The sequence below is a fragment of the Gavia stellata genome, chromosome 12, assembly GCF_030936135.1.
Source record: "Gavia stellata isolate bGavSte3 chromosome 12, bGavSte3.hap2, whole genome shotgun sequence".
In the NCBI taxonomy this organism is placed as follows: domain Eukaryota; kingdom Metazoa; phylum Chordata; class Aves; order Gaviiformes; family Gaviidae; genus Gavia; species Gavia stellata.
This window is the reverse complement of record NC_082605.1, coordinates 4,045,295-4,062,020: the sequence shown is the minus strand read 5'-3', so window position 1 is coordinate 4,062,020 and position 16,726 is coordinate 4,045,295. Positions and strand designations below refer to the sequence as shown.

The following is a 16,726-nucleotide window of genomic DNA, read 5'->3' as shown; positions in this document are numbered from 1 at the left end:
AGGGGATCTCAGGAAGACATCTGAGTACAACCTACCACTCAAAGCTGGGCTGGCTTTGACATTACATCATGTTGCTCAGGGCCTTGTCCACAACTTGAATGACAAGCATCTGTAAAAACAGCTTCATGTGGAAAAGCTGGGAGGCAGCCTGGACAGAGAAGTTTGCAGCTAAGGTTCACACTACCAACTTTGAGCATTCACTTGCTCAGCCATTGATTTAACTATTCCTAAGTACTAAGAACATTTCTAAGAACATTCTCAAAAACAGACATGCCCTGTTACGCAACAGGAATCAATCCCCTCTTCCTCAGTGCAGTCAGGTATAGATTTGTTCCCAAAGAAAGGAAACATAGTTCCTCAACAAAAAAGTACATAGTGGCATATGTCACATGAGCTGACTTCTCAGGAAGCTTGCAACTTCCCAGAACAATTACACCAAAATAAAAAAAAGAGTATACAGATTGAGGAGCAGGGAGAAGAATTGAGGCAGAGGAGATCTCAGGCCCTGTATTAGCTGAATATCTCAAGACCTCATACTGCCTTGTTTGTGGCACACCAGTAAAGCATCAATTCCTATTCTTCTGCTGTGGAACTGAGCGAGAAAAACATCTTGAGCAAACACTGTGGAGTATGTTAGTTTTAAGAAGAAATCCCAGAACCAGATAACTTCAACAGCTAAAGTCACATTTGCATGCAATGGTGATTTTATGTAAGTCTTTTCGATCCATTTTGGGAAGGATGATTAGAGAGGCATCCTGAAGGTTCTGTGTAAAAAGAATGTCCTCCCATTCATTTTGTTGTGCTGATGAATTTACCACTTCCTGAATGTTTTCTTGCTTCTGAAATGGCTCAGTTAGCTTAACAACAACATTCTGATGGAACTGGAACTCCTTCAGCTGAGTACTGTCAAGAGCTGGGTGGGATGAGTTGAAGAGATGTTCTGTGTAATATTACATCAGAAGTGAAAAATGGTAGTTTAACGGTGGGAGGAGGAATTCCGAATTCTATGTTCTTAATTAATGATCTCGAGCTACTTAGAGTCCCTCTGTGCCACATGTACTTATTTCATAAAGTGAATATGACAAGACTTACAGTAACAATGCAACACTTAAGATAATGTTTGCATGACACTCAGATTTTGGATATAACACACTAACTGGATGCAAAGTACTATTATCCTCTGTCAGTTTTATTTCTCTGAATTAAACACCTGAATGTCAATAGTTGTATTTAAAGTATTCAATATTAAATGAAGCCCTAATATCTCTGCATTTTAATAAATCGGAAAAATGTGTTAAAGGAATAAAGTTAAATTCAGTCTATTTCAATGTATCATACAAAGTTCAGAGATTAGTTGACTTTGGTCTCAAGTAGCATGTAGAAAAAACTGCAACTAGGGAACTCAAATCTAGGAGAAAAAAAGGCAAAATACAGAGACAGAATATAGAAGCACCAAAATTCATTCCAGAATTCAGATAACTTTTTCACTGTAGGAGCAGTATCTGCACAACTAGTAAAATATGCCTTCTTTTGGACTACAAAGCAGCATCTTTTGAAATGTATACTCTAATCCAATGGCCTTTCACAAACAATTGCTCAGATTCACAGCCATTATGATCTTTTTTCGCTTGTGATATGCAACAGCAATTCTAGCCAAAATGGATGGTAATTTAAGTGATCACTGAGGAAATAAAAAAGCAGCATACCGTCAGCTACAGTTATTAGTGTACATTGCTGAAACATGCTCACCCGAGGGCTAGTTAAGAGTTATCAAGAAGTCTATCCTCTTCATCATGACAATTGCCTTTTCTGACTTTAAAATGTATTAATGCATAAAACAGCAACCTAAACAAAATCACTGAAAATTGGTCTAAAAATGATGGTGATTATAACAAAGAATACCTCCAGTACAATTAGAGAACATTCAAACACTGAACCTAGGCAAATAAAGCTGCCTAAATATTTTTTATCTCCCTTCATTTTTATCCATAATCTTAGTGTAACTGTGTTAATAATAAAGACAGGGGAAGTTGTCCTAGTAGGCTTCTCTGATGTGATACCCATAATAGATAAGAATAAAATAAGACAATGGAATACTGCCTATTTTAAACTTCTGATTAGCAAGGGACTTAACAGGTTTTATCAAATTATTTTACTGAATAGGCAATTCAAATGGCTCTGGATGTAAGAGAAGCAAAGGAAAGCAAATTCGGTTAAGGAATGGAGAAGCCTACTATCACATGAGGCCAAGCCTCAAGAGAATATTCCAGGTATGGTTTCCTGTAAAATATTTTCAATATTTTCCAGTTAATAAAAAAGGTCAGAGGAAGCACAGCTTTAAGAGACCATAACAAATTTCTTAGAATTTCTTGGACTGGAGTTCTACTTTGATTAAGGTGTGGTTAAAAACAACCAACTTCGCTTTTAAGAGGCAGAAAAATATATTCTGACAATTTCTTCTGTGTCAATGGTGACATCTAGTGGGTAATGAGAAGAATTCTGGGCTTCTGCACCAAATCCTGTGTCTCACGGAAGTTTATTAGAGGGATGCAATTAGCAAGTGGATCCTGCCACCTAGTACATGTTTCTTTTCCCCTATTGTTTTCAGGAAACGTGGCACTCAATAAAGGAAACATTAGTGTAGGTGCACATTTTGGCCTCATTCCATCATCTAAAAGGACTCCATTACATTCTCTGTGAGACTACTCTGTGATACACTTTGTGATAGCACAATAAATAATAACAAATAAAATAAAATGACTGACAGATTCACTTTAAAAAATTATTTCTAATTCTAAGATATTAATATAGAAGCACCAGAGACACCTCTGAATAGGTGCAGGTCCCAAATTCTGCACATTGCTGTATCTTTCCACTACTATCAGGGATGGGAGAGGACTAGCCTCCTAACTTAGCTGGGATGGCTTCAGTTCCTAAAGATGAGGTGTAAGAGTACACTTGAAAGTTTCAGTGCATGCATTCCCCCCACCAGAATGAGGATTTGTTCATTTGGAAATGCCAAGTTAAGTTTAAATGCTATGCATACATATTCACTTCTGTTCATTCGTTAAGTACAATGACAAAATTATTAATTTTCATCAATTTTTTTGTCTATTGCAGAATTAGAAGGTAAAAAGAACAATTAATGTTAACGCTGTGTGAGAAATAGCTCATGAAAATAGTTTACAGTCCTGATACCAAATTCCAAATTACCTTTGAAAATGATACATACCTGACACCAGAATAAATCATTTACACACGGTCATCTTACAGTCTAAAATAGAAATACAAAAAAAAAAATGTGAGATGTACACTCTATACATGCACAGACACATGAGCACACATACCAGGCTACTACAAAATTGCCGTTTGAGATCTCCACCAGTTAAAAAGTGCAAGAGTTCCCACTGAAAGAGATGCACATTTGTGTATGGTAACGGTTAAAACCATAGTGACATCTGGTAAGTCTAAAAATGTTTCTATTTTTAATAATACTTGTATCCCTTATCATTTTGGTTTGTCTACCAAGATATCTTGTGTTTAAACTCTGATATGTTTCAACTAAAATATGCCTTAAAAGAAATACACAGCACCCATTGCTATGCATTGGCACTGCGTAATTATAATGAATGCCTTGAGTAAAATCAAATGCCTTTTGTTTTGATCAGGTATAACTTAGTCTTCAAAACCAAAACAGTCAGACCTGTGACCTGCTCTCAGGTCTCCTACCTGGCAATCTAATTTCCTCCTTACTGGACATTAATAATCCCTCAACTCAGTTCTTTGAGGGGTAACAACTGTTTCTCTGTATCATATCAAAGTGCTCATAGAAGAGGCACCCGCCTGTGTCAGAGAAATTAGTGACGATGCTGACAGAAGTCTATCAACACGGCAACTGCATGATACCTTTTTCAGCATATTCCCACTTTCTTCCACTACAGATTCTAGCATTCATTGCTACAACAGACTTTTAATTTTGCAGTGTCCCACCCTTGCAGCACTAATAAGTGTACAGCATAGGACTAGATGACTTTTGACAGTATTTTTTGTAACTAAATCGACAGAATAGTTCTGCCAGCTTCTGCCTATATTTTGTGATCTTGTTCACCAAGAATGTTCTATAAAATTCCTTTAAATCCGTAAGTGGAAAGCACTATATAAACCTAAATAAATATTATTTTTATTGAAATTTATAACAGAATCTAATCTGAACTAAATAGTTCTGAGAAGTTATCTTCTCCAAAACATGTTGAGTCCATATTCCCTAAGAATGGATGAGTTTGAATCTACTTCTATTTTATTCTCATCTTCAACTCCAGGATGATTTTCCCTTGCTGCAGAATTTTGCTTGGGGAAATTGAAAGTCCTGCCTATGGAAATACATGCCAAAAACACGCAACACATTTGTTCCTTGTTTTTAAAAAGCCTGTCTTCTAGTGGATTACTATTCTCATGTTTATTACAGACACTGTTATTTGCTCAAAGGAAGATCTCACAATGTAAACCATACCTGCAACAATCAATCAACCCCAGCATAAATCTCAGATTAACTTTGTTATAGCCACTTTCCTGAAGATCCCAGGCACAGAGAGATCTTTGACCAAAGCTGCCTCTTTCTCTTACAGTGTAAGACTTCACTGTGGTGTGCTCCTATGGATACATCAGCAGTTTCACATGTAAATCTCAAGTTTATTTCCCAGGTCAGCTAGTCTGCACAAAAAATGACAGTCCAAGACTGCAAGCCTACCAGGTGCATCTCCCATTTCCCCAAAGTTACAACTGTTGTGCAGAAATCCAACTCCTAGGGTCTGATTCAGGTATGACATGTTGAGATAATACAGGGATGTGGGCTCATAGAAGAGTGTCCCTCTGCCCTGCATTGGTATTATTTCTCATGACCTATGTTACGTGCTGACAGCCATTTCATAAACCATGTTATGAAACTGGAAGTGTTCAGAGACTATGAATCTAAGCTAGTTTCTAGTTCTATGGAGACTGGATAACAACATTCTAGCTATTTTGATGGGATGTCATCAATGTTCCCTTTATGTTTCATGTAACGGGAGAATACAAAGACCAAAAAGTGATAAAATAAAATCTTTTCCAGCCTTGGGGAAAAAAACTGCAGCACTGAGTTATGAAGTGTCCAACGTAGTAAAGGTATAACCAATACTAATAAAGCGAGTGGCATGCAGAATGAGGAATTGCAGAATTTTACTGATGTAATGCAGTTAGATTCAAGGAATGGCATCTACAGCAAACTTCCCAAGTTTATTCCAATTTGGTTTATTTGCGAAATTCCTGGAAGGTCTATTTGGCCCATGCTCCACAGCAGGGTCCTCTATCCAAACATCAGGTCTAAATTTGCATAATTAGCAGCAGTAAAATTTTTGCCCTGATGCTGCCTGAACAATTGTCTTTATGTAACCTTACCCATGCTTATCTGACTGGTGGCTTTTCCCCCGAGGCTTGGTCCCAATTTTGCTGGCAGTTTCTGCGATATGGGTGTTACTGCAGTATCGTGTGCGTCGGGGCCACATCCAAACCGGAGCACCCTTGTGCAGACCCCTGCAGCAGCCCTAACCTCAGTGGAGGAAAAGGCAGTGTTTAGTCCGTACCGCACGAGCAGTGAGATGAGTGACCTCACACTCGCTCGTCTCTTCGGATGCCCGTTACGCACAGCTTCAGCCTGTGGAGACAGGGGCAGGCTGGCCAGAAGGCAGCTCTGGCAATTTTTTTTTTTCCCTGATAGGTAAATGACATAAACTATGTAAAGAGGTAGTGCTTCTTTTGTAGAAAACATACTTTGTTTTACATTCTAGATCTGCAAAAATCAGTATAGACTCATCAAAAAATTCAGGTTGGAAGGGACTTCTGGATGCCATTTAGTCCAACCTCCTGCTCAAAGCAGAGCTAATATCAAAGTTAGATCATGTTGCTCAGAGGCTTGTGCAGTCAGGTCCCCAAGGATGGAGATTACAAAGTCTCTCTAGGAACCTATTCCAGTGCTTAACCAGCAACATTAGGCAGATTTTTCTCTATATATTCATTTGGAATTTTCCTTGGTTTGACACATGCCCTCTTCCTTTCCGCTTTTTGCTGTGCATCTCTCAGAAGAATTTACCCCCATCCTCTCCGCTTTAGGTTATGTAAGACTTCCATGAAATCCTCCTTAGCCTTGTTTTCTCCACAGGAAGCAAACCCAGCTCTCCCAGCCTCTCACATCATACGCTCCAGCCCCCAGACCATCTCGGTGACCCTCTGCTCGCCTCCTCTCAGTTTGTGACCTCTCTCTCGCGCTGGGGGACTGCACACAAAACCGGCCCCCTCACTCCAGACGCAGTCACAGGGCTGCTCAGTCGAGGGAAGCGCTCGCACCTGACCCGCTGGTTACGTTTTCACACCTCAGCCCCAGCACGGTTGTTTCTCACAGCTGCGTGGGTGCACTGCTCGCTCTGAATCCCTGAATGCTTTTTTACCAGAACGGCAGGGCCACATCCAAACCGCAGCACCCCAGTGCAGACCCCTGCAGCCTGTGGAGACGGGGCCGGGCTGGCCCGCAGCCGGTGCCAGCAGCGGGCACCGCCGCACACCGCGCCCCGTCGCCACACGGAGAGCGCGGCGGGGGCTGGCGGGGCGCTGAGGTAAGGCCGGCGCGCGGCAGCGGGCTCGCCCCGGCGCCGTGCGGGCCGTTCCGCCACAGGAGTCGAACTCGGCGTTAAGGCGGGCGCACGCCGCAGCCCGCCCTGTCCCGGCTCCTCCGGCTGGCGGGACGGGACGGGACGGGACGGGACAGCCCCGCCTCAGGCAGCGCCCTCCAGCTCGCGGCGCGTGCGTAACAGCCGCCGCCTCGCGCCCGCAGCCCCCCCCCGGTCACGTGGCCGAGGCAGGCTGACGTCACTTCGCCGTGCCACCAGGCAATGCAGGAAGTTAAGAGCGGTGTAGCCGGTGAGGGGTCTGTGCGCGTGCCGGTTGCGCTCGGGGGGCGCTGAGGGCGGTCCGCCCGCCCGCCCTCCATCTCCCGCTGCCTTCGGGTCCCCGTTTCGCGCCCGCGCCCCTCGAGGTCGGTGTGTCCCGGGGTCGCCTGGGGCCGGCGGGCCGCGGGAGAGCCGGGGCTCCAGTCCCGAAAGGCGGGCGGGGGCCGCCTCCTGTGGTGCGGCGCGGCCGGTCCTGCGCCGGCGTGAGGGGCGAGAGGCGGCGGCGGGCCCCGCAGCGGGGCTGTGCGCCGAGAGCAGCGCCTGCCGCCCTCGGAGGTGGGCGTTTGCGGGCAGGCTGGCCCCAGGTGCCGAAGGCCGCCTTTTTGTGTCAGTAGAGTTGTTAGAAGCAGGGAAGAAGGTGGGCTTGATGGCGGACATCAGGTGAGCTCAGCGTCCTTCAGCCGAGAACCAGCTCTTCTGAAAGGGCCCCTTACGCAGTGGTAGGAAGTAGTCATTCCCTTGGTCACCTCGGTGTAAAGGAGGTCTTCAAAATACTGAACTCTGGGCCACGGAATAAAACGTTTTGTAAAAATGCTGTAGATTTTTGGGGGTTACGTGAATGTTGTTTAAAACCTGTAACTTCATGATAGTTTTAAAGGCTGTTGAACTGCTAATCATACTTTTACAACAGACTAATGTCTGTCAAGGGGAAGACAAATATTATTAAAAGGCCTAGTGTGTTCTTTGCTTAATATATTCCTCCATTAGATCAGTTTTAAATGTCTGCCTATTTAAGGACAAGTGCTAGAACTTAGACTAGTGATAGTGCGTCTATACTTTGGGTTATCCTTGCTGATTACGCTTGTTAAATTTCCTACTGGTCACAGAACTTAGGAGTGTCTAAAGCATACTGGTAAATCTCTTCACTTCAAGCACATTTTTTTCAACTGGGCTTTTTTGAAACTCAGAGTTTGTTCTGCACTTAAAGTTTTGGATGTCTTAGTTCTTTATTATATTCTCCTAGTGACTGTTGCTGTTATTAAAGGCTGTATGTGGATTTCTTTATGCAAGTTCTACAAACTGTATACATTTCATCTTTTGTTTCAGTATTCTAAAACTTGTTGCACAAATTTACCTTGGCTTACTGATCTTGCATTAAGAAAGCATGTAAGTGAATATTTACATCAAAGGACATTAAAGAATATTTTCAAAAGTGTCAATACATCAGAAGTTATTGTATATGCTTCTCTGTTTGCATGTGCATAGTATAGTGAGGTCCCCTGTTCTTATTCCTTCAGTTTTATAATAATAAAAACTCTTCAGGTACAGTAATAACAAAAATAAATAGGGTGTTAAAATTCATTCCCAGCTGCTGATTTTAGGCTGGTATTTTCAGTGTTTGTTACTCAGGTACTGCTAGGTACTGTCAGCTGGCTTGATCATTTAAAATGTTAGACAAGATACTTTAGTGTTGGGTATGTCATATACTTATTTTAACAAAAAAAATGCACAAAATGAAAACTTTACCTGTTCCAAAGGCTGAAAAAGAACATCAACTTTTTAAATGGTTAATTCTCCAGGGTATAGGAGAAATTTTTGTGAAATGTTTAACTTAAAGAAAATTCAAAATGAGTAAACTTCCAGTTTTAATAGAGCTTGTCTGGCAAGGAAAGTAGCAACTTTATGCTGCTTTTTGTTACTAATTAAAAAAAACCAAAAAAGTGTTAAGTAGTATCTTCCCAACTTCTGAAAAAAGTGGAGGGAGGATTTGATGTATTAATATTTACTAGGCAGCTGTTGAACCTCTGAATAAAAGTTTTATTATGGAGGTCTTGGCATCAAGTACCATTTTAATCTGACTCAAGTACCACTTAATCTGTTATTGCTAACACCTACATGACAAACAATTGTTTGCCTGTTTTATGATGAGCTTTCTATGACATTGAGTTGCAAAACAAAACATTTCGTAAAGCTTAAGACCTGTGTAGTAGCAAAAGCTAAATGTTTGCTAATTTCTGTGTGCAAGTTGAAGTAGTCACATAAAGAGATTTGTAAAAATGGTCAGAAAATTCCATGCAGTTAGTTCTGCTGGTTATAGTTCTAGTACTTGCAAAGTTTCAAGAAACTGACTGATTTTTTTCGTGCTAATGAAAAGAGATTTCAGAGGTTTTTCAAGTAAGCTATGAAAATTCACATTACCACAAATTCCAGCTGCTGTGAAAAATTAAGAAAAAGGGGGGGAACCAAACCTGGGGGTACGGAGGGAACAAAATGACATATTTACAGTATGCCACTTAAAGCAAGACATCATGACAGAAGTGAAACTTTTAGCTTTTATCATGAAAAATATGGAAAACCTCAAACCTATACCCAAAAAACCACATTCCACAGCTTACCAGCAAGTAAGGAAAGCATTTACACTAAAAGGAGATAAGCTGTATAAACTGAATGTAGAAGGGATGGCTGGATTACACTGAAGACTTTGTTTAAGGAAGTATCGTGTAGGGAAAAGCATAACTGTCTTTCTCAAATTAACTTTGACACATTTGAGAAGTTCTATCAGAGAAGAGCTGGCTATTTGGCAGTCTTTCAGAAATTAAAACCACCTCTCATTCCCTTCCCCTGTTCCAAAAAGCATATAAGCTCTGTTTCTGTTGCAGAAGTGATTTCACAGGACAATAAACTTTGAACTGTTCAATTCAACCCAAGCTACAGTACAGCAAAGCTGTAGTGCATCTGTTTAGATTGGGGTCAGAAAATATAGCTGTGCCGGGAACCTTATTTTGACTTTTCTATATGTAAAATCCTTGATCCATGTGTAAACGTCATAGGGGTATTGTGAAGGGTCAGTAACAAAAGGCAACCACTTGGGATTATGTCATGCAAACTAAAAAATTTAGTCTTTAAAAATGAATTAATTGAAGGAATCATTTCAAGGTTGCTTGAGTTCAGATGGTTGATTTAATAAACATTGCGAACAAAACCTAAATTGACAGCTATTGATCTCTCTTCTGGACTTAGAAAACAGCAGTTACTAGTTTGGTAGGTAGATGTGTCGTGATAAAGAGAGATGAACGTACGTTCATATTTTTGTGAGGCATTTTAAAACTGCTATTTTAAAATCTCATTTTTAATATGTAACAAATCCTTGTTTTGCAACATTTATGCTTATCTTAGCTAGATAGTCAAAGACAGAATGGCATGCCCAATAGGAGGACCTTCCCTCCCCCAGATGTATATTTGAATATTGTGTGTCTCTGAAACTTGCATTTTGATATGTGTAGGTATAGACATGAAAAGGAATACTAACAGTAAGTAAAGGACATTCTTGAGGGCAACATTTTTGTTCAATAAGTTTTCAAGAAAATAAGTAGATTGAGCTGAATCACCTCACAGTGAAGCGAATGCCACTGCTAATGTGAGCAAGGGGACTGTTATGCCTGGTTGAAGTAGAGACTTTGATAGCGCAGTTTAGGTGTCTTACTCCTCATTCTGGGGTAGAGTCTAAAATTCTGAGATTTTTAAGTGTTGTGAATTGAAGACTATGTGCTTATAGGAATACCATTCACCCAATATGGAGTAACAGTTTGGGTTATTAAAAAAAATGTTATTCCCATATGCAAAGACCTTTAGGAGAGAACAGCTGTAAGAAAATAATCCAGACTTGTACATCACATTGACTTTCTAATGGCTAGTGCCATTAAGGAAGTTCTAGGTTTTGTTTCCAGCTTTGCCCTTCACTGGCTGTAAGACTTTTCTTGGTTTTAGTTTCCCTTTGCTAGCTTTACTTGTTGATTTGTAAATGCTTTATGAGTGTTCCAACTCTCACCACAGGCTGAGAGCGAAGATCTAGCTAAATGAGATGTTAGCTTGGATTTTAAACGCCATCAGAACTTAAATAGTATTAATAGGCTTTTAGGTGGATATCTAGATAACAGAAGGAATGCAGATACGGTGTTTAGCATTTTGCTATTTTTATCTGTGGCAGCACAACACAAGATATATCTCAGAAGTACATAGTTCAGATGTAGTATCCTAAGTAATAGGAGAAATTACGGAATGTCTGTCAGGAAGTCAAATCCATCTAGGCAGCTTGGCCGAGCAGAACATATACTTTCCTTCCATAATTTTACATACAAGAAACTGGAAGGGCTTTGTTTGGACTGAAAGGACCTCTGATCAATGATTTTAAAAATTGGAGTTACTTAGGCATTCAGAGGAGTAAGGCTTTCTACATTTTAACCCAACAAAATGTATTAAAAATAAGATATGAGTAGTCATGAGTAATACAGTCGGTTGAGTATATACTTATCAGGCAAATTTGCTTTTACAGAATTCTGTTTAACAGCGATCATTAACTAAAATCATGGCAACTGCCAGTAGTGAGGTGCACCATCCTGTAGATCCTGGAATCTCAAAGCTGCAGTTTGCTCCCTTCAGTAGTGCCTTGGATGCAGGATTCTGGCACGAGCTAACCCAGAAGAAACTCAATGAGTACCGACTGGATGAGACCCCAAAAGTTATCAAAGGATACTACTACAATGGTAAGTAGAAACTGAACATCTTGCTTAGTAGTTTGGGTTTCTCCTGTCATTCCTCTTAAGTATTTGTGTAACGTATTTTAGGTATTTTGCTGAAACATTAGAAAACATGGCTGGGTGAGCTGTGAATTCTGATGTGTCTGTGGGTAATTTATAACTTACATTAACAAAAAGAGGGAAATTAATCTATGTATTGCAGTTTAAAAGAAGCATGTTGCTGCTTTTTGTCCAGGTGATCCTTTGGGTTTGCCAGCTCGCTTGACGTTGGAGTTTAGTGCCTTTGATATGTAAGTACGTACTGTGGTTTAGCTTACTTTGTATGTGAAGACGCCTTCCCTGCATAACAGTAACGCTTTGATATATAGTATCACTTGGACAAATTCTACATGAAAATAAATACACGTTTTTGTGAACTTTATAACAGTGGAGAGACTGCTTTGACTGAGACTGCAAACATTAACTCCGTGTGTCTGACGTAGTATATTCATCTGAAGGGCCAAGTTTAAAATATGCTGGTAAATCTCAGATTCACTCACTGTTTGTACATATGTTTATCTAAAATACCATATTTTTTTTCATTTCTTCAGGCCTTCTGTGTAAGGGAGGATATTTCAGTCATCTGACTTCTGGTCAAATTTTTCCTTACATCTTTATTTACTGAGGTTTCATCATTACAATTAGGATCTCAAAGTAGTTTTTACAATCCCTAGTTGTTACGTTGTAGTGTCATCCAAAGTGTTTAACCTTTATGAATGGAGTTTTGTAATTTTGCCTTTACTGCCAAAGTGAAAGGTGAACCAAAGCTGCTCAGTGTACATGACAAAAGTTAAATGAGAGGGGAAATATTTTTTCCACATGGTTTTCATTTCCAGCACATGCCGAAGTTAGTATAACTAACATAGGAACAGATGTCTTTGTAGCTAGTGTCTTGTTTGTTTTAAATTGGTGGATTATGAAGTTGTAAATCACAGAAGTGACTTTCTCTGCCTTGCTTGGTGAGGATGTTAGGAGCCTAGTGAGGCTTTGCACATTTTGAGATAATTTTTTCAGAGATACTATTCGATTAATTATTATGTAAGAACATTTAGGTACAATACTGAAAGCATATGCAGCAAAGTGGAATTGGAAGAAAGCTGTGATATTGGGAAAAGGAATTTCAGATTAGGAAAAAATGGATGGTACCGTGGTATTTGAGTTCTCAAATGTTATGCCAAAAATAAAATTGTGAAAGATCTATTTATATGGTGTTTAATTATTCCTTCTACTGTAGTAATTTTATGTACTTCCGTTTCTGTACTTCAGGTAGTTAGTTTAGATGATCATGAAGAGTTCCCTTTTAGCTTTAAAAACTTTTGGAAACTACATCGTTTTGTTAAACAATCTTAAGCATTTGCTGTATTTGCATTTTAGCAGTAGTCAGAAACATACCAGTTTGGGAGAATGATGTTAAAGGAGTCAATGAAATCAGTCAGATCTATAAGTTAAGGGAATATTGTAGGTTTTTTACCTAATTTAGCTCAAATTACCTCAAAAAGGGGGAAAAATATATTCTGTGTTTGCAAACAGCAGCTTCTCCAGCTGATGATGTTACAAACTATAAAAGCTTCTCAATCTTTTGTCTGGTTAAGACTTCCTTTGGGATGTTTTTTAAACATAAAATTTTAACTGAGTAACTCTATGTGAATGAAATACATCTAAAGTTCAGTCTTAATAATTTTTTCTTATTGAAAAACACATTTGTCATGGATAACATATATTTGAACAGAATTTTAAAATCTTCAATCTGCTGTTTAATGCCACCTTGCTTAGAGATAATACAGATGCTTGATACGTTTTTAAAGTCATAATGTAGACATGTATTTGCACAGGTTCTTATACCAATCCATGTTCAACAGAGCATTATGATCATAAAAATGTTTTTGTTAGAACTGTCATTAACTTTTCTTACTGTGCCTCATCATTTGACAATTTCAGGGCAATCTTACACCATAGGATAGCTATTGCTGCTATCGCTGATCATGTTAAAGGCATCAGTATCCAATTCCCAGAGGTTTCTTTCTTTTTTTCAGGAATGCTTCAATACCTGCACGTTGCTGTCCTGCTTTCGGAACATTGTATAATACCAACACTTTTGAGACTTTCAAATCCTGTGATAAGAAATCACTTCTGGAAAAAGAAGCAAATGAGGTAAGATTAAAAATCAAATCAACTGGTAGAAAGGGTTTGGAAGTAGCCAGTGAAGTGCTTTATAGTGGAAATAGCCGGTAAAGTGTTTTATAGTCTCTGCCCTCGATATTGGAGATACTGTCCATACTCATCTATATAGTAGCCTCAGGATTTAACTTATTCTGGAAGGAATAGTTTGATATTTGCTTTTTACTGTTCTTTACAAGAGAGTAGAAAGTAGCTAATTATACTTGGAGGACTTCATGCAGCGTTCTACTAGGCCACATTTTAAGCTTAACAGTGCTATTGGAGCTGCCAGTGACTTAAGTTCTGTAGAGCACATTTTTAAAATTTGTTTTAACACCAAGAAACCAGCTGGTTTAAACTTTGGATTACTGCAATACATCTGTGTGACAAAGTGATGGGGAAGCTCCAGAACAGCCAGAAGACTGAGGTAAAGCAAGAAGAAGGTGGCTGTCAAAGGAAGGGGTTAGTCTGCTTGCAGTGTAACTAACTAAATAAAATGTCATGGCTTGCGGAGAAGTGAAAATCAAACTAAGGCAACTAAGGGCCCCTCACTACAAGAAAGACATTGAGGTGCTGGAGCGTGTCCAGAGAAGGGCGACAAAGCTGGTGAGGGGTCTGGAGCACAAGCCTTATGAGGAGCAGTTGAGAGAGCTGGGGTTGTTTAGCCTGGAGGAGACAAGGCTGAGGGGAGATCTTATCTCTCTCTCCAACTACTTGAAAGGAGGTTGTAGAGAGGTGAGTGCTGGTCTCTTCTCCCAAGTGACAAGTGATAGGACAAGAGGAAATGGCCACAAGTTGTGTCAGGGGAAGTTTAGACTGGATGTTAGGAAATATTTCTTTACTGAAAGGGTTGTCAGACACTGGAACAGGCTGCCCAGGTGAGGGGTTGAGTCACCATCCCTGGAGGTATTTAAAAGACATGCAGATGAGGCGCTTAGGGACATGGTTTAGTGGTGGACTGGGCAGTGTTAGGTTTATGGTTGGACTTGGTGATCTTAATGGTCTTTTCCAACCTAAATGATTCTATGATGTTTGTTTTTGAGACACTTTACTTTGACCAGTACTTCATTCCTTTAATTAGATCGATTGTCTGCCCGCTGACCTTGAGTTGCAAAGTTTTCATCCATATCTTCACTCAAGGCTATGAATTTTTTGTGCTCTTGTGGCCTAGTGCTTCCCTGCCAGTGGTAGGTACGATGCAATATCTACCTTTAGGGAAACTGGGAAGGTCAGAGTGCTTTATTCACTCTTGTGGGGTTTTTTTGTACTTTTTTTTTTTTTTTAGACAAAGATCAAACAGGTCTGCCTCATAGAAGTATTATAGCTTCTTGTCTCACCAACATGCAGTGTACTGCCTTCTTGCAAGTCGCCAGTTTTGTGGTCAAATTTCCTAGAAGCTTATTCACGTATCTAGTATCTATAGATCCCATGAATGAAAAAAATGAGAGTACAATAAAAGGCTATGTTAATATCACAGTATGTTCTATATTGTGCTAGTGTTAATAGTTCATATACATGAGGGACCTGAGGTTCCTGAGGAGATTTGTTTTGTTTGATGCCTCATGCTTGATCCATGAACTAATGCTCCTCTTGTTCCCCAGCTTCCATAATTTTTTTTGTTAGAGAGTGCATGTCTGTGTCTTACCTTTAGAATCCTTTAGCATAAATAACAGCATGGATGAGATTAGTTAGGAAAAGATCACAGTCGATTGCTGGGGATATTAATTTCAGTATTTTTAAGGTAGCTGGAAGAATTAAAGATTTCTGCAGCTGCTCTCATGCTACTTTGGTATATTGTTTCTCTGCCCTTTCTCTTCCTTTTTGTCCTCACAATCAATGACAGATATGGGAATCAATAAAATCTGGAGCTGCTTTTGAAAATCCTATGCTCTTGAACAGGTTCCTGCTGCTGACATTTGCAGTGAGTAACAATAATATGTCTCGTACTTAGAGCATTGTAGTGGAAATGATGAAGTAGTTTCTTTTTAGGAGAAATACTGTATTAGTATTAGCATATTAATGTTACCAGGATCATTCTCAGACATCTTAAAATGTCTGAAAACACTTTAAAAAAAACTAGTAAGCAATTATCATGTGCAGATAGAAAATATTTTAGGATGTAGTCTTTAAAAAATGCTGGTGCCATCTCATATTCTTTTCTACAAATGTGTAAGATTATCTGACGGCCTTATAGCTATTAGTAAAAGTAGAGCAACTGTTTCATGTTTAACAAATTGAAAGTTTTAATAAATAATACTCCAGCTAACAAAAACTGAGGTATTGTACACACATTGTCTGTTTAAATCTTAAATAAAAGCATATACAGAGAAGGGAAGTCCAGTATTTTTTTTTATTATTTTCTAAAATCATGATGTAAAGAGAACTATGGTTAATATGGTTAGTTTCATCAACCATCAATTATGATTAGTATTCCAAATGGTAATTTACTTTGATTTATATGTTTTATCTCATTTTGCGCATTTTTTTTCTAGGATTTAAAAAAGTATCATTTCTACTACTGGTTTTGCTACCCTGCTCTCTGCTTCCCTGATGGAATTCATATAATTCAGAAACCAGTGTGTCTTAGTGACAGATTCCCATTAAATCAGGTATTCAAAATACTAAATGTTATGAAGTCTGTAGCACTAAGCAATTTTTGGGCTGTAAAACTTAGTATTTTTATTAGCACATACTGAATTAATTTGATAATCTAATTTGTTTTAAAATCTTCACTTTTCTCACTTCCGTGTGGGTTTTTTATTTACTTTTTTTCTCGTTATTGTATAAAATCTCTCAGCTTAATGTCACTTCAGCTTTATTCATTTAGATGCAGATGTGGCAAACCATTCTTAAAGAGGCAATTATGTTAATTTTAATTTTTATATACAGCTTATTGAATATATAGCTATGTTTTTGAAACTAATTATATTTTTAAGAAACTTTTTTAATGGGGTGTCCCATGGGAGAGCCAAGTCATTAGCAATTACAAAATTGTTAATAAAATGCATGATTGGACAAGAAAAAGAACTGGATAGGCAAGATTTTTTTTAGGAGACAAGTTAACAGTTTTTTGTA

The 16,726-nt window shown here is 39.1% G+C and overlaps 1 protein-coding gene across 1 annotated transcript in view; it reads left to right on the top strand.

The window, feature by feature from the left end:
- The first annotated feature begins 11,255 nt into the window (after positions 1-11,255).
- The window catches only part of ATG7 (autophagy related 7), a 106,321-nt gene continuing 100,850 nt past the window's right edge, over positions 11,256-16,726 (top strand). Inside the window, exons 1-5 of the mRNA XM_059823203.1 lie at positions 11,256-11,461; positions 11,691-11,745; positions 13,528-13,645; positions 15,495-15,572; positions 16,144-16,260. Of these exons, the coding sequence (XP_059679186.1) occupies positions 11,284-11,461; positions 11,691-11,745; positions 13,528-13,645; positions 15,495-15,572; positions 16,144-16,260 (546 nt within the window). The 5' untranslated portion in view covers positions 11,256-11,283. The remainder of the gene's footprint in view (positions 11,462-11,690; positions 11,746-13,527; positions 13,646-15,494; positions 15,573-16,143; positions 16,261-16,726) is intronic.